The 20,824-nt window shown below is 49.5% G+C and overlaps 1 protein-coding gene across 7 annotated transcripts in view; it reads right to left on the bottom strand.

The window, feature by feature from the left end:
• PLCB2 (phospholipase C beta 2) overlaps window positions 1-20,824 on the bottom strand; it is a 59,715-nt gene that overhangs the window by 8,194 nt on the left and 30,697 nt on the right. For 3 of the 7 annotated variants that reach the window (XM_075425279.1, XM_075425280.1, XM_075425281.1), the window contains 21 exons: window positions 20,705-20,758; window positions 18,268-18,343; window positions 17,578-17,678; window positions 16,379-16,890; window positions 15,902-16,059; window positions 13,838-13,920; window positions 13,357-13,441; window positions 11,802-11,973; window positions 10,900-10,997; window positions 10,062-10,158; window positions 9,037-9,121; window positions 8,488-8,612; window positions 7,298-7,452; window positions 6,692-6,856; window positions 5,504-5,603; window positions 5,128-5,232; window positions 4,065-4,150; window positions 3,871-3,967; window positions 2,204-2,257; window positions 854-1,064; window positions 455-623 (listed from right to left, as the gene is read on the bottom strand). In XM_075425279.1, coding sequence (XP_075281394.1) covers window positions 455-623; window positions 854-1,064; window positions 2,204-2,257; window positions 3,871-3,967; window positions 4,065-4,150; window positions 5,128-5,232; window positions 5,504-5,603; window positions 6,692-6,856; window positions 7,298-7,452; window positions 8,488-8,612; window positions 9,037-9,121; window positions 10,062-10,158; window positions 10,900-10,997; window positions 11,802-11,973; window positions 13,357-13,441; window positions 13,838-13,920; window positions 15,902-16,059; window positions 16,379-16,890; window positions 17,578-17,678; window positions 18,268-18,343; window positions 20,705-20,758 — 2,788 coding nt within the window. The remainder of the gene's footprint in view (window positions 1-454; window positions 624-853; window positions 1,065-2,203; window positions 2,258-3,870; window positions 3,968-4,064; window positions 4,151-5,127; window positions 5,233-5,503; window positions 5,604-6,691; window positions 6,857-7,297; window positions 7,453-8,487; window positions 8,613-9,036; window positions 9,122-10,061; window positions 10,159-10,899; window positions 10,998-11,801; window positions 11,974-13,356; window positions 13,442-13,837; window positions 13,921-15,901; window positions 16,060-16,378; window positions 16,891-17,577; window positions 17,679-18,267; window positions 18,344-20,704; window positions 20,759-20,824) is intronic. The other 4 variants (XM_075425282.1, XM_075425286.1, XM_075425284.1 and 1 more) reach the window with 3 other exon arrangements.

Here is a 20,824-nt window from a genome sequence, read left to right as displayed (position 1 = left end):
AGACATACAACGCAAACTCTTTTGGAAAATAATGATAGGAAAAGGTGTCCAAATCGTGGCATCATCCCCCTTTCGCGGGATCAGACAGCGCATGCCATCTCCATCCTCGCCATCCTGTGGCCTGCACTTTGTCTGCAGGCACCACTGTGTCTCTTGCTGAGGTTTGCTCGGGGTGGGGAGGTCTGCGGGTGCGGAAGCACTGATGCGCTCGCAGGACTGACACCTTACGTGGACACTTACCCCGGCTTCTAAAAACCAAAACACTTTCCTGGTTACAAGAGGGATGAGATCAGCCCTGCTGCTGTGCGCAGGGGTGGTCCTAGGAGCACTGTCCCTTGCAAGGCTTTTCTGCCCTGTGGCCACGTTTCCAAGCTCCCAGCTTAGCAGAGAAGTCAGGCTGTCCTTGCAGGGGCTCTCCGAGGCTGTATTTTCTGTTGACACTTGCAGCCCTTACCTCTGCGGCGTGCTGCTCTTTCTTTCTTCGAATCCCATCGTGGTGTTCCTCCCCAAGCTGGATGAGGTCCATCTCCAGCTTCTCTCTCAGTTCCAAAATTCGGCTATCGACGCTTTCTGCCATTTCTACAGGACTTGCACACGTACCAGCATCGCCTCTCGTCAGACTCCTGCGGAACAGACAGGGCAGCTGTGCTGCTGCTGGCGATGCCGACAGTCCCGGCCTTCCCACCCCGCCGTGGGAACACCGGGCACTCAGCCGGGGAGGTGGGGATGCCCGCACCACTCCCTGCTTCCTCCAGAGAAGGGGAGCCCCTGTTTCCCTTGGGGATCCCTCTGCCTTGGTTTGGGGAGGTGACCCACAGGCCAGGCCCTGCTGGAGACCCTCTGCTGTATTTACCTCTTCTTCTGCGTTTTCCTCGTGTGCATCATCCGTTTCTTGCCTCCATAGCAGACAGGCTCCGAAAAGAGTACAGAGTATTTCTGCAGCAGCTCCTCCCTCCGTTTGTTTCCTTTCCGCTCCAGCTCCTGCAGTTCCTTCTCCTGCTTCTTCAGCAGCTTCAGGAAGAGCTTCATCTGCTGCAGTTCTGCGAGGCTGGCTGTCTGAGGCTCTAAAATGCAGAATAAAGAGAGGCTGTTTTCTCTCACCCTGTGTGATGTGTGATTTTTGGGGTCAGACAGGGTTTTTCAGCACAGCATTCACTCCGCTTTTCCTCCTTCTTTTCAGCACTACCCGCAGCTCAAGTCACCTCTGGTGGCTGCCTGGCCTGGGGACAGCCAGAGGAATTGTGGCCTTCTGGTATTTCGGCCAGAGGGACACACGGTGCTGACGTGCTGCTCTGCCTTGTATCCACAACTGTAAGTATCCCAGAGATGGCACAGTTGTTCAGCTAGTTGGCAGCTCTACGGGGAAAGCTTTGTTATTTCATTACTGATTTTTTTTGCAAAACAAGAGTTACAATGCCAGGTGCTTTCATCCCTTGCAGTTTTAACGCCTGGCATTTCTTCCGTTGTGAGGAATAAACAAAAGGGCTTTTGAGGTAGAGGAAGATGAGAGGGGAAGGATGCCCGTGAACTTGTTATCTAGCAGTGGTGAGTCAGTCAGATGTGGTTATCTGTGGCAGAAAGGCCACAGGGAGTTATCTTCTCAGGGGAAGTAACTTTCTTTTTTTTGGCTTGGAATGTGTAAAAATTAAGAGAACTTGTGGGTGTGTCTGCAACACAGCGCTGTGCAGCGTCAGCTCCTTCCAACGGGCTCACGCAGAGGAAGCTGAAGCGTACAGCTTAAACACAAGGCTCCCGGTCAACAAGCGCAGGCTTCAACCCAGGGCCCGCTGCGCTTCCTTACCACGCGACGCCTTTTACCAGGGCACGTGTTTAAATAATCGCAGCCAGCGCCTCCGAGGGCTAAAGCTGGAGCAGCCCACAGACCTTCTGACCCACCTGTGCAGATGGCAGTGGCCCAGCTCGTGTGAGGCACGGACCGTGGCAGCTTCAGGCCTCTCTTCTCCTTGAGACTGCTGTGTCCTACACCATGGCAGTTGTCAAAACAGGCAGGGACACCGGGTCCCCGAGCCCAAAGATGCACGTGGTTTGTCTTTAGTGCTGGCTACCACAGACAGGGTTGGGTCCAGTCTTTTTTCATTTGAGAAACGGGCTTCATCTCTATCCCAGTCAGAAACTGGGCAGAGAGGGAATGCAAGATGTCTGACAGGGCCTCAGCCCACACGAACAGCACGAGACAAGTTACCTGCAATCTGTGTCACTTCTATCACATTTTCATCCTTGGTGAAAGCCGCTGCTCCTGAAATCACAAAAGATGTTCCTGTTGATGTTCTGTCTTGGATCTTCAGGTTGAAAACGGTCAGTGGAGAGCTCAACAAGCACGTGGGCCACGTGCAGGATGTACAAAGGAATTAAGCTGCTGAGATGCTGAACTGCTTGGGAACTTTGTTAACAAGCACAGCAGAAAGGGAACAGGATTCTCTGCCTTGCCAGAGAAAAAGGCAAAATACATCTGCTTTGTGTTAGCTGAGTATTGCTAGTGAGGATTTGCCACGTGTAAAGTTTTGATTAGGTGAGAAGGGTGCTGTGGTCTGAAATTTGAGAAAACTGATTGTTTTGATACCACCATCTCTGAAAGGACACTAATCACATTGATACAGTTAATATGGAAGAAATACTGATCAGCTGTGAATTACTATAAACCAGAGTAGAACAGAATGAGGTCATCTCAGTGCACGGCAGGGGATATGTCCTCACCTAACCTGCAAACACTCTGTCAGTTAGCTTGGATTAGAAGCATGTTTGAGGAACACTCCTTCTGGCACTCTCACAGATACACCTTTAATGTTTGTTGGCTATCTTGTCTTGTAAGGCCAAAAAGGTGCCAGTATGAAAGGAACAAACATACTGTTAGCAAGATCCCTCTCTGCTAGAGCTTCTTACCTAGTAATAAATGCTGACTTTGTTGATTTCTATTAAAGCAAATCCATAACGTTTCTCCAACTCATCTGACTGGTCAGAGCTAGGTAGTTTTTGCCCTTGTTATGATAATGGGTCCCAGTTTAATCTAGTGGTCAAAACACAGCACTGCACACTCTTCCCACTCCTGCAGAACGCCAGACGTGGGATCTATTCACTCGGAACTTGTAATGGATCTTGTAAAGAGTTTGGTGTTCATCTGAGCTGACGAATAACATCACCAAGCTCTAAAGCTCCCAAGAATTATACAACTGGACACTGGTGAAAGCACAGCTCCACAAGATGCAGAGTTTTCAGGGGGACCTAAACATACTTAAAATGTCAGAAATCAACAGTAATCTACAGAGAGACACCCCAGAAGAGAGAACAACGAAGAGAAGAGCAGTGAGGTATTACGGGATAAAACCAAGCCAGACCTTAACACCTTTGTCTCAGAAATATCATGTCTCTGCTCAAAAATTCATGTCCAACCTCCAGCTTCACACTTAAGATGAAAGGCTACATCTCTGCCACAGGCCGCTTCTTCTTTGGCAGTGGTTCCCTCCCAGGGAACCTTCTGCTGAACCGGGAAAACTGAGCTCCTGTAGCGGAGTCCTCAGCAAGGCAGTGCAGGAAACACCTCAGCCCGGCCTTGGAGGGGAAAGGCGATGCTCATGCCAGCTGGGCCTGCAGCCTGCTTCCTGCTATTCTCACCAGATAACCTGCAACAAGTTCTCCATTGTGGGGTGACAGCACTAGGCACATCACACTCACTCCAGCCACAACAGTCAGGGGATACCCACAACTTTCACCTTAATCACAAGCACCAGAATTTAAGCTGGCCTGAGAGGTTCTGACCCCATGGCCAAGGAGCTTCAGCCTCCAGCACTGTCTCCCCAGCTTTTTGAGCGTAGAGGCTTTCCCTTCTAGCTCGTCCAACATCCGCAGCTTTACCTGCAGGCCCATTCGAAAGAGGAGTGCCGAATTTCCCGGTGGAGCCTGGTATCCCGTTAGTTTCAGCAGATGGGAAGCTCTTCTGCGTGCCAAGCCTCTAAAACAAAGATCAGAGGTAAATCAAGGCTCTATTATTTCAGGCTGAATCCATGAAACATGCTTTAGAGACAGTGACAGAACTTGGCTAAGCTTACCTCCACCGAGCCATCTTTCAGCTTAACTGATCTCTTCTCTTGCAGACTGAAGAACTTAATGGGGTTGGAGAGCGCAATGGTCAGATCTAGAAACAAAGAGAAGGGCTTTGCTCTGTTATCAAGTAACTCACTGCGCTCTGATTTTCCTTGCCTTCCAGTTTCCTTTCTGGCCCAGCCCAGGGAACTGGGGAGAAGGGGTATTTTGTCTTCTCTCCTTGTAACAACCTTCTCCCTGACAGCACAAAGCAGGGGACCCCCTTCACCTCAGTCGACGGCTCACAACTGATGTAGACGGCAGCTCCGTGAAGCTGGAAAGACCATACTGCTCCCAAAGTCTAAAGCCAGGCTAAGACTTCCCTAACCTGCACAGCTCCCTGCTCCAGTTCCAGTCCAACGCTGTATAAACCTCGTCTTTTCTACGAATGTGTGTTGAACCCGTCCGTTTCACAGGATTTCCCCGTGAATAAGGTTCATTTGTGTGAAGAGTAAAGTTATTAGAGACAGTAAACATGAGAAGTATTCACAAGAGCTTCTGTGGCTGGTGCTGTTACGTTCTGCATGGCTTTGTTCATGATTGTTAACAGGTTTTGCTGTTAATAACTCCAGTGGGGCTTCCCTCCTGATTCATCTCTCAGTGTCTGACCATCCCATCCCCTTTTTAAAGGAAGATCACTGTACCTCAGTACCAGCAAGAACCTCCCTCTCTTCAAACAGGGAGGAAGAACGCTCCGGTGCTCCCTAAAACCCTGTTCTCGTCAGTCCCTGATAGTTATCTCCTCTTCACTCAAGGAGACCTCTCCATGCCACTGAGTAGAAGCAGCAGAGAGACGGAGGCATGCCAGACCAGAGACAGAGCTACAGCTGCACGGCACGGCAGGTACGTGTGCATCGGCCCGCGCTGGGAACCAGGCACAGCTACCGTGCTCACGTGCTCAGGTCCCGCCCTGAGAAGAATTAAGGGTGCAGCAGGAAGGCACCCCCCGGGCTGGAAAAATGCTTCAGGATCACAGTGTGGACAAAGCCAGAGCAAACCCCCCCTCCGCTGTGTTCTAACGCCTGCTACCTGCCCAGGCATCAGGAACGTAGTCCTTTATTTCCAGGTACACAAACAGAGAAGGCATGGTGAGCGGCATGTTGCTTTCACTGCGGAGACAAACGTGGTGGTAGCCTGAAAACAGAAAGCAGCAGAGGTGAGCCAGAATCCCTGTCCCTTCCCGTCTGTGTGCTCCAACAGGAAAACAAAGTCTCTCGTTACAGGAGGGCATGGTGAATATAGTATGGAATTAAGCCAAGGCTGTAACAGGATGAATTTGAAGGCTCCACTGCCTACAGAAATGGAGATGAAGTAGCAAAATATGCAGCTGTTTGCATCTTCTTTACAGCTTCCAGTGGATAGGTCTCACGGGCACAAAAGGTGAAGGGATTTCCGCAAAATTTACCTGAGTGCAGTGCAATAACGGGAATGACACGATGACCGACGAACTTCCCTCCTTCCTCCCAAGCCACAATTTTGAGAGAGGCCAACTCGGGCATCATGATCTAAGGAAAAACCAGCATAAGGCACCAACGTCCTCACCTCTAACTCCTAACAGCATATTGGCTTCACTGAGTAGAACTTTACTCTCTCCTCCTTCCACCAAACTGATGCCATCTCTCCAAGGAAATCATTGCCTATTTCTGCACCTTGTAATTTAAGGCTGTAGTTTATGGCAGACAGAGCTGAATTCACAGAAACTCCACAAAACACAGCCTTCTCGGAGGAGAGACGGCACAGGATCGCAGGAGGACAGTTTACCTACAGAAAAATTGGGGCAACAAACCCTCCAAAGCACGACTTCCAGGAAGCAATTCACCAGAGAAGGGAATCAACTTGCAAGGATAATTTAGCAAGCATGGTATCTGTGCCATAAGGGCTCCTGTCTCCCTCCTCCCCCATTTTCTTCTGCTATAAAATGAGCTAAAAATTATTCTGCCAGAGCTGAAGCCTGAAAAGCGTTTTCTGAAATGAGGATAATACTTATCTACTGCATCCCAAGTAGGCTGAAGATATCTGCTGTTTCACAGTGTGCTTGACAGAGATGAACCGCCTAACGCGTATTTGCCTTTGCAGCTCACTGCAGAAAGCCCAGACGTTACTATCACCTTTGACTTGACTTCCCCGTACCCCACAGCTGAATTAGGGACCACTGAATTCTCGTGGACAGCGGGGCAGCTTTTCGTATTCTGGCACAACTGAACCTCGCCCCGGTCCCGTTACTTCTCCAGTTTGTCTGTTTCTCATTTACAGTTTAACCACAGACATTCAGTTCCTTTCTGCTTCCTAGTGCCTGAAGCTTTCAAAGCTGATGAGACAATCACAAACAGGAGACTTTTGATGCCTGTTATTTCCAGAAATGTTCCCAGCTACGCCTTGCCTGTACAGGGAAATACTGATGGAGAGTTGCTTTGGATACTGCTGCTGGATATTATCCGAGAGGGCAACGCGCAACTCCTTCTGTGTCTGACGCCGCGACCGAGATCTCCAGAAGCGAGTCCCTGCTGTTGTCCCTGACCTCTCAAAAGGCAGTGCTGGTGGCCAACGGGATCTTTAAGGATTCTCTGTCTAAATGACTATCAAATGTTATTACCTTTTCAAAAACAAAGGGCTCCTCTTTCCACACAGGGTTAATGGAATTGGCAGTGGAGGTCAGTTTGGTTCTGTACTTGCGTTTTGTGTCCCTTGGCAACCCAAACAGCTCTACTTCCACATATGTCTTCACGCTGCGGTCGGAGAGGAACTGACCAGAGAGTATCTACGAACAAGCAGAAACATAATTACCAACTGCTGAAAGAATAAACCAAAACCACCCACCCGTACCTTCACCCCTAAGTCGCTCTCCCACCCCAAAACATCTTTTCTGCTGCAGATTCCAATCTGCAATAGGCTTTTCTTTTACCTCCACCCATGCTTCTTGCTGCAGCACTTCTCCAACCTCCACCCTTCCCCATTATCACAGCCTTGGCTGCTTCTGTGTGGCAGATGCTAATTTTCCATTTTCATGCGATTATGATTAATTTAAAATGGTGAAAAGACTGGGAGTTGCCATGGTAACACTCTCCCACAGGATTTGCTGGGTTCATTTGCCACTAAGAACCCTACTGGGTAGTAAACAGCGGGGACACAGATGCCAGTGATATACGTGGTGCCAGGAACTGGCTGTCAGGGGAGGAGCAGCACCACGGTTTGTACTTGCCGTGACAGACAGGGTACTTGCCACCACCACATCAATGCGGTCCACAGAGAAGGGGTCAAACTGCTTGTCCGGACGCCGCATGAATTCGTGCTTGAGCAGATAGCCACACTGGCCGTTGAACTCAAAGAGAGCCATGTTCTGCTGCATGGGGACATCTGAGACACAGGGGAACACAATGAGAAAAATTTCTGTGGGACCTCCTCAGGTGGCTTGTGAGCTACGAGTGAGCTGAAGGATGCTGTACTTTTACAGCCCCCGCTAGCCAAAGGCTCACAAAGCCATTTCAAAAACCAATTAAGCCTCTCAGCACCCTACAGGGAAAAATATTACAGCAGCTGTTGTAAGAAAGGTAAGTGGTTTGCTTACGACTGCACCATAAGTCATGGGTAGAACTAAATTAAAACCTACTTGAAAAAGTACCCGCTATTTTTGGGTGTGAAGTAAATAGTTGTCTGAACCCCTGTACTCCTCCCCCCTTTCATCTGGGGCCTCCTCTCAGTCCATCTTCTTCTGTGCCACTTCTCTTGAGAACACTGTCTCGTGGGTTCTGCACCCGTCTTCAATATGATGTCCTCTTCATAACTGATCTCTCACTCTCTCCCTTTCAAAGCCGCCTCTTTTTTTTCCCCTACTGATCCTACAGCTAGTCTGCTACGCTCTCTACACAGAACGTACTCCTCTGAGGACGGAAGAGGGGTGAAGAATAGCTTTCTGTGGAGGCTTTCCTTTGTCTCCTTCTCATGCTGGCTGTGCAGCAAGGAAAGGCCCTTCTTCCCTGTTCAGGTCAAAATACTGGCAATGATAGCACGGTCCCAGAGCCAGCTGGAGCTCTGCCTGCTGCCTCGCAGGAAAGGAGGCGGCTCGGGGGCAGCGGGAGCTTCTGAGGCACTCACGCACGCTATTTAGCCTGACACAGCACTACAGGACAGCCAGGGACGGTACCCAGACACACTGGATGACAGCAAGTCCAGGTATGTGTGCATGCACACGTGTGTAGGAGACCCTGAAACCACGTGCCAGGTTCATGCTGGTGCTCTTGGTCTACGGGAGATGGAGTCAGATAACACCACCCCTCTGGGAGAAGGCACACAGGATAAACACATGCAGGGGAACAGCAGCGAAGGAAGAGACAGCGAACATGAGCACAAAGCCTCCCCCCCTCAGAAGCCGGAGGACAGTGTGACACTCACCCATGGTCTGGAAGTTGAGTGCCACCATCTGACAGCCGACGTTCCAGAACATCTGGGGCATGTAGTTGGAGGAGTCCATCCGGGTGCCTTTGGGGTAGATCCGGCTCATCTGTCGCTTGTTGTATCTACAGTTGCCTTATTGGAAACAAGTCTGGAGCACTCCTTGGGTACTCTGGGGCTAGCTCACGTACTCAGACCATGCAAATTGTTTAAGCTCTACTACCAAAGGCTCAGAGCCTTCCAGACAAGAAGAGGCGCCCTGGCAACACCAGGCTCATTGCCCACACCCGTTCTGCTTCACGACAAGCATCTGGCAGCCCTGGTGTTCACTACAGCAGGAAGCATCCTGTCAGGAACCTCTGTGAGCAGCCCCAAAGCCACCCTGGAAGATCCCGTGTCCCACCTGCACACACTGTATCTCTCATGAAGAGTTTACCAGGTCCTGAAACCAGAAGCCAGCTGGATATGCCTCAGCCTTACCCACGCTTCCGCTTAGCTCTCCTGCTCCACACACCCAGCTACACCTGACAAAGGTTGCCGAAAGGATACTCTACAAACTGCACAGGGAACTTGGTTAGTAGATCGTACGCCTTCAACTCTGTGAAGGAAGAGATGACGTAACTCCGGTTCTTCTCTAGAAAGAGGAGATCAGAAAGCGCTTAGGAGAAAGGCGTGCCCAGCCCCCATTCTCTGTGCGGGGACTGACAGACCCAAGAAGCACTTGGCCTGTTTCCTCCCACTTTCTACCAGGTACTTTTCTATCAAGGCAATTTACCTTTCTCTGGTCCCCTGAAAAGGGACTTCAGAATACTACTCCGTAAAAGGTGATTTTTGTTTACCAGGGAGACAGCGGCTGCGCGCTACAGGACAGGAGCTTCACGGAATACAGGCAGGACTGGCTTGCAAAGCTCGAATGGCAGTAATTTTGCCCATCTCTTCCTGGATTTCAGTGACATTTAGGGAACAGCTCCTGCCTGGAGCTCCAGTTCCAAGGGAATCCAAATATTCAAAGTCTTGCACAAAGTTCTTTGTCAGGTTTCCCCTTCTTCGCTCCCCTATTGTTTTGGTGTTTTCTTCTCTTTCTTTCATCAATCAAACCAGATCATTCAAAATGAGACCCAAATGTGGGAACTGTTTAGAGGAACCGATTGTGTATAAAGAAACTGCGTGCGTGCGTTTTCAGCGTGTCAGATGTTTCTCTGTCCAGCCACCACAGAAGAGGAAGGCCAGTACAGACATGAAGGAAAGCTGGGCTCAACCCTGCCCTGAGAAGCAGCAAAGCCAGCCCACAGCGGTGTCACCGGCCTCTAGGCTGTTTCTTTTCATCCTCACTCATACAACTGGGAGCAGTATCTGACACACCCCTGTCTTCTCCTTACCAGTTCTTTACTACAGGGAGGAGGGCGGAAGGGAAGTGTTTAAGACCACGCACATGTTGTGGGAGAGAGAGAACCCAAGAGAAAATGGGGGAAAGCAAGTCACAAAGGCAGGTGGAGAACAGCAGCACCTGAAAGCACTGCTCTCCTGGTCGAAGGGAAGTACCTGGGATTCTGAAAGGACCAAGTTTGACTTACGGGCAGAGACTTCAAAGGAGTCAAATTTGATAGGCTGGATGTAATTAACTAGGCTGGACATTTCCTCGTATGCTGTCACTTCCAGACCAGCAGTGCCCTGAGCAGAAAACAAAACCAGGAGAAAACAGATGAAGAGACCTTTCCTAGAGGTGAAACGGAACCCACCTGGGCTTCACAACCACAGAACGCTGATGGCTGCCCTGACCAGAGCACACCAGCTGCTTTGGCTTCCTGGTCCTACAATTACTTTCTGGGCAGTGTAGTCAGGGGCAAAGAGTTTCTAGGTAGCTTGGAACAAACTGAAACTGAGGAGTGCAGAGAGGTATCGGTATGCAAGAAGCCCCGGACCTTTGTAACCTCTCAAAGCGTGGAGTCTGGGACAAAGTGGGGATCTTGTTTTCCCTCCTCTCTGAGCGGTACCAGGGAGACAGAAATGGATATTTATGTATTTCTTTAGTTCAAGGGAATGCTGACCTCCTCCTTCCCCCTTCAGCAGCAGCACTTCATGTTTCAGTAACGACTTTTCTCAGACTAAGGCTAAGCCTCTCCACACACTCTAAAGGCAGACAGTTATCTCCAAATCATGCAGAATATCAAAGGCAGAGTCAGAAATAATAACTCTTCTGCCATATTCCCTGTGCTTGCAACATCATTGCTCTTACTCAGTTTCTCCTGCAAAAGTGACGTTGCATGGGGGAAGGAAGCCCCTGAGTGGTCATCGCGCCGTTCATTCCCCTTTGCATTTTGGGTTCATCTCTATTCAACATGGTGAGGCCCCAGAGAAAACTGGAGGCCAGAAAAAAAACCAGAAAAGGAACAGAAACAACAGTGACAGTACCTCATCTGACTGCATCTTTTTGATCTCCTCTTCATCCAAGTTTCCAAGATGTTCATCCTCTTCCTCTGGTTCCTCTTCAGCCACATCACCTGCCCAGACTAAGCACACACAGCCCCCATCAGCAGCACAAGACACCGCAGACCGCTAGCAACGGAGAGCTCTGCGAAACCTCACAATCAAGGAACAGTCAGTGGAAAACTCCTACAATTTTATTAGCCAAATCCAAATACGAACTAGGACACTGAAGAGACCAAATCATTCCTCCTGCAGGCCTCCCTCGTGCCCCAGGAGTGACGATCACAACACTGTTCTCCCCACCAAGGCTGCACACATTTGTGGGAGGAAGTGTCCATTCCTAGGTGCCCTGCAGTGGCGCCCACCTTGTCTTCGTGTGCTCCTACCATGACAGGGACTGAAAACTCACTGTTCTACCACAGGTTCCCTGAGCCCAAGAAGTGACAGCCTTCAGACCGGAGGAGAGGAGGAGGGCGGGGTTAAAGGTTCTACAGACCTTCAAGAACCTCCCAGGGAAGAAATAGGCCGTGGTGAATTTGTGGTTATCAGAGAGCTACAAGGAGTAAAAAATTATCCGCCCTTCCGTCAAGCCAACAGCCACTGTGTATCACTGAATTACCAACTCATGAAGCCATAGGCCTCAGAGGAGGCACAAGAGTTGACTGATGGGCAGGGCGTAAGTTGATCGTCTCTTTCGGTTGGAATGAAGTGTTTGAAAATATTCTGAAGATTTCACTTCTCTTCCAAGCTTACGCTGCTTCTTGAGATAACTAACTTAATGACGAGTACTGGCTTCCCTCAAGCTAGTACTGGGTGATCTGGAAGGTCTCCAGTGGGCCAGACTTGCTCATCTAGCTATACTAGTCCCATTTTCTCATCAGACATACCAGTATCTTCAGCATCCATAGGGGCTGGCTGCTCAGTGATTTCTGGTTCCACATTCCTCCCTTTCTTCAAAGAGTTCTGCCTCTTCCCAGATACAGACTGATTCTTTTTGTTCTTAATCAAGATTTTCCCTAGGAGATCCTTAGGACTTGGCAGAGGAACTCCTGGCTTCAGCTGCAACAGATACATTTACTGAATTTTCATCACAAGGACAGAATTCAAACACTCATCTCTCCTGTCCCTCCCAGTATCATTCCTCTGGCCATTTACTGGTGCACAGACACATCTCTCACCCACCATATACTTCAATTTCTCCATCTGCCAGCATATCCCACTACATCTACGCGATATTTCTCTAAGACTTGACCTTTGGTTTCAGACCAGCATTTTGCCCCTCTCGGCCCTCTCATGTTCTGCTGCCTGCACATGCCGTGCTGTTCCCAGCCACCCATCCTTCGCCACAGCTGAAAAACCATCTACATGGCCTGAAGGCATCCACACACCTCGGGCTTGCACATTCCACCTACTTCCCTCATTATCCCAGCGCCTCGGTCCTAGATCAGCACTCCGGCCATATTTAAACACTCTGCCTGCAGCAGGTTTGGAACAAAGATCCCAGAGTAGGTGGCTTCAGACAAGGGCATGTGACTCAGACTGTGCTCCTAGACCTACACTGCCTGCACAGACAGCAACAAGCCTGTTAATAATTTAGCTAATACCCTGTTTCCCCCCCCCACCCTCCCTGTTTCTCCCTATTGCCTGGACAAGGACACGGGTCTGCACAGTGGGCAACCACCGATTAGCTCACGGCTGCTTTTCAGCTCTTCTTTTGATCTCAGTGCTTTAAAATAGATGCTTGGGCCAGGTGTAGCTCCCCCCTCCACTACGTATCCCAAGGAACTGCCTCACGCTTTGCAGAACACAGGCACTGCCCGTTACTTGTCAATCAGTGTCCATTCGCAAGGCATTCATGGGGGGTCCCCAAAGATGTCACTGTCTCCACACCAATGCAGGCTTCTACAAGTAAGCTGGTGACTCGGGTCAAGCAGGCCAGGAGCTTTACTCGGCTCTTCTAAGCACAAAGCTACACCTGTCACCGACCTGCCCAGCTACACCTGGAAGGGAGATTTCCAGGCAGGAAGCGGGAATTAAGAAGCACTGGCAGGAAGAGCCTGAGATGCTACTAAGCCCTTGTTCCTGTTTCTTTCCCAAGCAAGTGCTGGCAGACAGATTTGAAACAGAACCACGTGCAAAAATACACTGACTCATCTTGGTGCAGCTGGTACGACTTGGCCTACCTTGAGCTCAGTTGCTGAACTCACTCCAGCCACAGAGCGTTAACAGGAGCAGAGTCAGACAAGTGCTTAGGAAAACCCCTGCGACTGAGAAGCCTTCCATCCGCTTACTGCGCTGCGCAGCCTGAGGAACCAGGCTTGTTTGTCCATGGCATCGTCTTCTCTTCCACTGTCCTTCTAGCTGCTGTGGCAGCTCTTAGCAAGAGTGGCCATTTTTTCAGACAGACCTCTCCACTAGCCTCCTTCCCCAGCTTCCACTTACTGGGTGTTTTTCCAGTGGCTCTGTCAGCAGCATATCTCCAAATACGGTTCGGCAGTACTCAGCCATCTTCGCCTGCTGCTTGGGCCTAACGAACAAAGAGACCAAGCAGGAGTGAACAGGAAAACAGACGCCCAAATCCAGAGCTCAGCATGAACAAGGACCTCGCGATCCACGTGCTCTACCCAGAAAACCACCTCTTGCCTTCGCTCAGACTTCTATGCAGATCTTGAAGCCCCTGCCCAGGACCATTCCCATTTGTTTGCACCCTGCCATCCTGAGCTAAAAGGCTGCACAACTGTGGTCACCCTCACTCTGCAGCTTATGGCTCACCTTTCAGCTCGGACCCACCGCCAGCTGCTTCAGAAATCTCCACTGATGTTTCATTTCAGCACATGCTCTCACTTAAAACCCCACAGCCCCTGCCTGAATACTTTCTGCTCTGGACAACAGAACACAATTCTCCCAGTCACTAGATACTCACGAGTCCACGTGGTTCTCAAAGGACAGGATGACAGGGTAGAGAGATGTTTTAAAAGCACTTTCTGCAATGGCCTCAATGGCATCCTAAATGAGAAGCAACGGTCAGAGAAAAGCTCGGCGCTCATTAATGACAGAGGCATGCAGCTCACCTCCCACTGAACAGGCTCCAAACTGATCACTGCCAGGAGCTTCTCTTTAAGGTAATTAAACTTCTCCCAGTAAGAAGGTGAGAAGTGTCGTCTTTTTCATACCCGTGCAGATTTCCAGCTCCAGAGGACCCAACATGCAGCTAAACTCAACAGCTTGCATAAAAAATGAAGCTGAAGATGTAAGGATATCAGTTTTTATTTTTGTTACATAGTTCAGCATATACATAAATGAATATGAAAGCGTCTTGCCAGAGAGGCAAGCCACTGCCACGTGCACTTTGAATTGGTAGAGAAAGGGGTGTGCAGCACCAGATTAAACTGCTTCAAACCCTATTTGTACCTACCTTTGAACCTGCCTAATTTTCTACCATTTCACTTGCTTATAAAATCCTTTTGTCTAGCAGCAGAGAAAACTGAAATGTTCAGTAACCAGCAGCACTGGCATTTCAAATGCTAATACCATGGAAACGTTCTCAGCATTAATGATGTAAGAAAAAAAAAAAATAAAATCATGTTTTCCCCAAGCCCCTGTTAAACTGCCACAAACTTTCCACTATTTTCGTTTCTGGTGCTGCTAATGACATGGTAAAAAAGTGTCATTTGCTCCTTTGCAATTACAGTCCCCTACTCCCCCAAAATCCTGGTTCAGCCATGATCTTAGCACCGAGGGAGGCTGCCACAGCTGCTCCTGCATGGACCACCTGGACTTTCTATCACAGAAACCTGCAAGGTTCAGAGGAAGAGAAGCTCCAGAAAAAGCTACTGAAAGGCCACAGGCAATGGCAGAAAAGGGGGAGAGGTGTGGACGGAAAGATGGACGCATTATGTAAAACTAAAGCCTGGGCACATGCTGTGTTAACAGGTTACAATGTCCTTGAGGTACAGTCACATGCTGTAGCAGAACGTTGCAATTACAGCAGCTACAGCTGCCATTATTTCTCCTACCTGCAGTGAACTGCTGTGCAAAAAGCAGCAGTGCTACTACAGGATTTGGGGAAATTACTGACACTCAGCATGACAATACCTCTGATCAAAAGGATTGGGATCCCCCTCCCCAGTATTTACTAATAGTGAAGGGTGGGAACTCGGGGGAAGGTACAGAACGAGAATAAATAGAATAAATAGCTTTAAAAAAGAATCTGAAGTGCCTCTGCCTGTTGGCAGCAACTGTGTAAAGGAGTGCAGAAAAAAATAAATGCGATGCATTGATTTTTAACCTGCGAGCTGTTTGTAAGTTCTGTGGTTAAATGCCCTGTATTTCCCTGGGAGAAGGAAGCCCTGCACGATGCTTCTGAAGCCTGGGAGCTGTGGGAAGCCATCTGCCCAGCACGCTAGAGGGCAGTTCCTCCACCGAACACATTCCACACTCTCACGTAATTAGGAAGTAATTGAAACCTATTCCTCCGCAGGCCAGCACGGGAGGCTGTAAACCACAGGAACCTGCTGCAGACCAGTTAGAAGATAAGCTCATTTTAACCGTTTGTTTTCTAAAAGCCATCTTGTTTGTTTGTCAGACGTGCATCCATCCATATATCCACCATCCTCATGCAACTTTCTGTGCCTCCATCCATCCTGACGCACAGCCCTGTGTATGCAGGCACATCCACTCAACCAGTTCTCCATCGCTTCTACTCAATGGCCCACATTTCCCTCATTCATTCATCTTCATCCAGCTAACCACCTCTCTTCTGGTGCTCCCACTCCCAAAATGTACACAAACTCCAGCCTATTGCATATTTGTTCATCTTTCATTCTGTCTGCGCACTCACTTGTCATCTTGCCATCAAGCTTTTCCTCTCCAACATCTTTGCCCTCAGCCCATCCATCTGACGGTTCCCTCAGCCAGCCTCCTCAAGCACAGAACCAGACTGATATCGAGCAGGGCAAAGTATGTGTGGAGAAGACTCCTTCCATACCTTGAAGAGGATCTCGGTTGTCATGGTGAACCCGTGAGTGATGATGGGCTCCTCGTCCGGGGGACGGCCCTTCCAGCAGTCCAGCTCCACGCAGCGGCAGCCAGCCAGCAGCGTCTGGCGATACATTTCAGGAGACGAGATACCAGAAAACTGACCAGCTGGAGGAGAGCAGAAGGACAGAGGCTCGACATTAGCTATTCACATGGGACAGTTTCTGCGTAAACTGGAGCAACAGAACTCTCTGCCATCCTTGAGCAAGCGTACGTGGCAGACTGACAAGATGTTTTCAGTTACAGGGTAACATTTCTTCTCCTTACATGGCACTTCAGTGCCAGGCCCCTCAGAGCTCATTAGAGCCCTCAGCCCTGCAAACCTCAGGGCAGACACATCTGCCCAATGGCTTGTCAGCACCGTTCATCCATGCCTGGTGGTGGGAACACGCCTTGGAGCTGAGGCAGACCCTGGAACGGCCCATACCTGTTAAATACGTGTTGTGTGACGAATTGATGAAGTAGTGTGAGAGCGGCTGGGTCATGTCCTGGTACAGCACCAACTTGTCCAGGGCTATCACATTGTTCTCAGGGCCACAGAGAAACCAGACCATCCCCTCTGGAGACAGCTGCCCTACATGGAAAAGAAAGCTGTTCATAGCACCGAAACAAAACGGTCCTGGCACCCCCTTGCTGATGCACTGAAACACAGGGGCTTGTGAGAATCGGGCTGATGGCCCCCCTGGGAAAGCCAGGGTAGCAGAAGGTGCGAGATCCTCTGCTATTTTCATACTACCTCTATAGCAAGACTTCTGGGCTGAGCAAGACTCACCTCTCTGGATGTTAATCCCACTGGGCTCATACTTCTCTATGAGGCTCTGCACCTGCTCAGGTTTGGCTGGTGGGAAAAGGATGTCATTGAGGCGAGAGTCTCGCTGCTTCTTGTTGATAAACTTTGCCAAGTGCTCTTTGGTCATGTAGGGCTTTGCTTTTAAATGGCTACGGCGAGAGAATTACAGAGAAGCAGAGGTTAAGGCCTGTGTATTACCCAGAAAACCTTTTCACAAACAAGATCAGTCCTTCCTCAGGTTAGCAATGGGTGTCCGCCTCCCTGGGCCCACAAATTGCTGTTTTGGTTACATTTCTTCCCATAAATGGTGCTTCCCACTTCCTCCTCACTAATTCATTACTGTGAAGAGGTGGTGCTGAGGGTCACAAAGCGTATTTGGAGCCTCTGACTCAAACTCCAAAGGGCCTTGAATGTCAGAGCACGCTGAAGTGCTTGCCCTATGAAGTCAAGTCCATTTCAGAAGTCACAGATTTAGCTGCTTGGAAAAAAAAGTCACTGGCTACTTGTGAGGACCTACGGTTCTCACGCTGCACCCGGCCCTGTTTCAGGCTAGCCACAAGCAGTACCCCATTAGCGTGATCTAGTGCTGACCTGGAATCGAGCCTCCTGATGGTGACAGCTAAGAGTCCCTGCAGCACAGCGAGGTCTCATCCTTTTTATTCAGGCTGTGAGTGAAAGTGTTAAGTGCACTGGCACTGTTTTGTGACCTGGATATCTGCCCTTCTAAGGCTTGAGACCAGACAAACCCTGTAGCATAAAACCCCCTCACCCCTCCTTTTTGCCTGGCTTTTGCCACAAGAGATCAAGTTCTCTGCTGTGGCTTGAGGGAAACTTACTGTGAGGTAAAGATCTCATCAATCTCAGGCCGTGGACACAGATTCATGAGGAAAGTTTTATATACTGTCTCAGGGAAGTCCTCTGGGTTGATGGCATCGTTCTGAGAATGCAACAGAGACAGATCACAAACCCACGATGGCTTTGACCTCTCTAGTAACACCCACAGTCCAGCACTTGTTTGTGACAATGCAAGCAAGCGACTAGAACATCTGGCAGCGTGTTTGGGAAAGAACAGACGGAGCAGAGGGGCACCACGATGCCCTGTTTCAGAACGGACAGTTATTTAAAGTGTCCCTCGGTGTGATGGTATAAAGCTAACGCATGGTGCAGCAGCAGGAGCCGTCAGGGGCCTGGACGGTGCTCTGCGGGTTGGCAGAAGCGCCAAGATTAACCGTCAGAGCTGTTGCTTCAAAGAGCAGACAGCGAAACAGGCAGAAGGGAACGTGCTGCTGCTTGTGCCACACGGTGCAAGCGACGGAGTCGCAAGTGTTACTGCAGTGCAGTCACTAGGAACTGATCCTAGCAGGCCTGCCGTTAAGGCATGGCAGCTAGGGCAAGGAAAAGGTTTCAGAGCAGCTGAGAGCAACTGGGCTGATGATTTTTTCATAGCCAAGGGCATCACAGTCAGGGTAGGCAAAAAGATTATTCTCAAACTGGTGAGACCTTTGGCTACCTAGCAAAACCCTTACCTTGCCCTTTGGAAGATGACAAGCGCTTAAGGCTGCTTCCACCCTCTTCCTGTCTGCAGGAAACATCTGAAAAATACTGATCACACAGGGAAGAAAGAAATCACCACAATGTCACAGGAGTGAAGGGTTTGGGTGGCTGGGAGCTGCAGCCAGAGTGCAAGATGCTCAAAATGCACGCGAAGGAGACTGACAGAAGACTGTAAACGTGAACCAGAGAAGACAGACAGTGTTTCTCCAAGGGAGTGACTGATGTACCGAGTCTTGTAAACCTACAGTGGATTTTCTGACTGCTGCCGTAATACAGAAGTTCTAGATTTCTGCTGTGGACTCTGTAAAGCCCTGTCACTAAACTGTGTCAGCTTACTCTCACAATCCCCCTTCGCTGTCCTTCCCCTGCCCCTCTCGGAGGTGCCCCTGCGGTCGCAGGCCTCGTGTTGCAAATCCCCCAGGACACTGCCCCGCACAAGACACTACCCCGTGCGGTAGCTGGCATTAGCAAGCAGTAACTTTGTAGTCAAGACAACATTCAAAAAAGCAAACAAACAGAATTCACTTGGTCAAGCCTTCAGCTGAAAGCAGCCTCTCCGCTGCACTAAGGAACAGTACCAGTACCTGAACTCTCCCTACTTTCAGAACATCCCAGCCAGCAGCAGTGAGGCCTCCTCCGTGGATAAATTTAGATGTTGGCTCTATTAAGCTCCTGGCATCACAGGTGCCCACAGCCAAACAGGGGAACAAAAAGCACCAAATGTGTCGACAGGTGGCAAAGCGTCCAGCGGGAGCCGCAGCGGGCGTCTGCAAACTCCGCGCACGCTGGCTCCCAAGCTGCCCTTTGCAAGGCAAAAACTGCAGCACCCTTGTCATGATTCAAAAGGGATTTAAATGTCTACAGAGAAAGGCAGATGCTCACTGGAATTTTCACAAGAACTCAGACACGGAGTTTTGAAAGCCTTACATACACCTGCACCTGGAGACACTGAATATTTTTACAAATCTGGCTCTCAATCTCGACTATTCAATTGTCTAATGCTTTAAAGCACTTTTACCTGGACAGACAGACCAGGGTGCTGAAGAGCAGTACAGCTTGCACCAGATATATTTTCTAGCTTATTTCAGAAGAATAAGCTGTTTTCTCCCTGCAGTAATGCTGCTTTGCTTGCATTTTAAAGATCAATTCAAAGTACTCCTCCCTAGTGTGAGTTATTCAGTAAAGACCTACGCGTTTTCAAAAGGCCTTTGATGAATACACTGGTTTCTGACAGAATGAAATCCTGCTGGTTGGCGGTTTAGAAAACAAACAACAAAAAATGTTTATTGTTGAACAACGATCAACCATCCAGGAGCCCATTTAGCCAGCACAGACTTAATCCAGAATCGTTAGGCAATATAACACGCAGCAGGCAGCGTATTTATTACAGGTAATTAGCGCTTGCCTGTTGTGACGCTGTAACACAGCACAAACCTAGAAGCAGAGTGGTTCAGACTTCCCAGTGCACACCCACAAATGCACTATCTGCAGGTCCTTGTTCTTAAAAGATAATTTATGCACCCCAAAGGGAATTCGACAGGGCAGCGCAGCCTTTTGTCACTCTGTGAGCTGAATCAGCATGGAGGAGCCACAGGATCAGCCATGGAGTGATTCTACTAGGGAAGACACCGAGTGGCACAAAATCAATTCTAGATTTGTGCCTGTTGGTGCAGGGGAGAAGTAGCAGGCTGGTCTTTGCTTCAGCAAAGCAGCCTTGGCTTATTCTAATGGCAGTCCTACCCTGGCACACAAAGCCAGCCCTGGGGACAGCAAAGCGCTCACCTCCACTGCTCTGTACTTGAACCACCCTCAACACTGACCCAGAGGCCTGTCCTCAAAGGCTGGTTCCTGCTCATGCACATCCAGAGTCAAGACTGAGGGCAGCAGCATTACACCAGCGGAGAAGGGCTGTAGTGGTCACACATAAGAAAGGAGACAAGCGAGAGCAACGGACCCCTACTTCAGGCTAGCTGGAGTGTCAAGCAAAAAGTTCTCCAAATACAGAACTCCTTATACAAAAGGTAAAATGAGTCCTGCACCTCATCCACCGTTCACCTCAGGTTTGCAAAACAATCCATGATCAGATTTTTACTGAAGTTGCTTGGTTTTGTTGGTTATTTCCTGGCAACAGCCAGGGAGTGAAATGCACGGCTGTTTAAAGCAATTTCTTGCTGCAGATGAAGGCCACAAAAGGTCTCCTTTCCAGACCCAAATTATGTCCCAGGCCTTTCCTCAGGAGGAGCCTAGGTGCAGCATGCATCCTCTCATGGCCTGAATCCAGAGGGAATGCTCTCTACCTCTCAGATGCAGAAAGAGCAGGCAGCTGAAGCCACTGGGCAACCACCCTCTCACCAGCTGCCCTGCCTTTGGTCCGACCAAACACACAACAAACCAAACAGCCATACTCACTTCCTGACAGGAATCTTTCCCTCTGCATTAAGCTGCATCTTCAGCTTCACCAGGCTGTGAAAAAAGCCAAGATTACGAAAATGCGCTTGTACAATCTTAGAGGTCCTATTAAGTAAGGAC

This window comes from Opisthocomus hoazin, chromosome 7 (assembly GCF_030867145.1).
Source record: "Opisthocomus hoazin isolate bOpiHoa1 chromosome 7, bOpiHoa1.hap1, whole genome shotgun sequence".
Classification (NCBI taxonomy): domain Eukaryota; kingdom Metazoa; phylum Chordata; class Aves; order Opisthocomiformes; family Opisthocomidae; genus Opisthocomus; species Opisthocomus hoazin.
The sequence above is the reverse complement of the archived record's forward strand: the minus strand, read 5'-3'. Positions and strand labels throughout refer to the sequence as shown.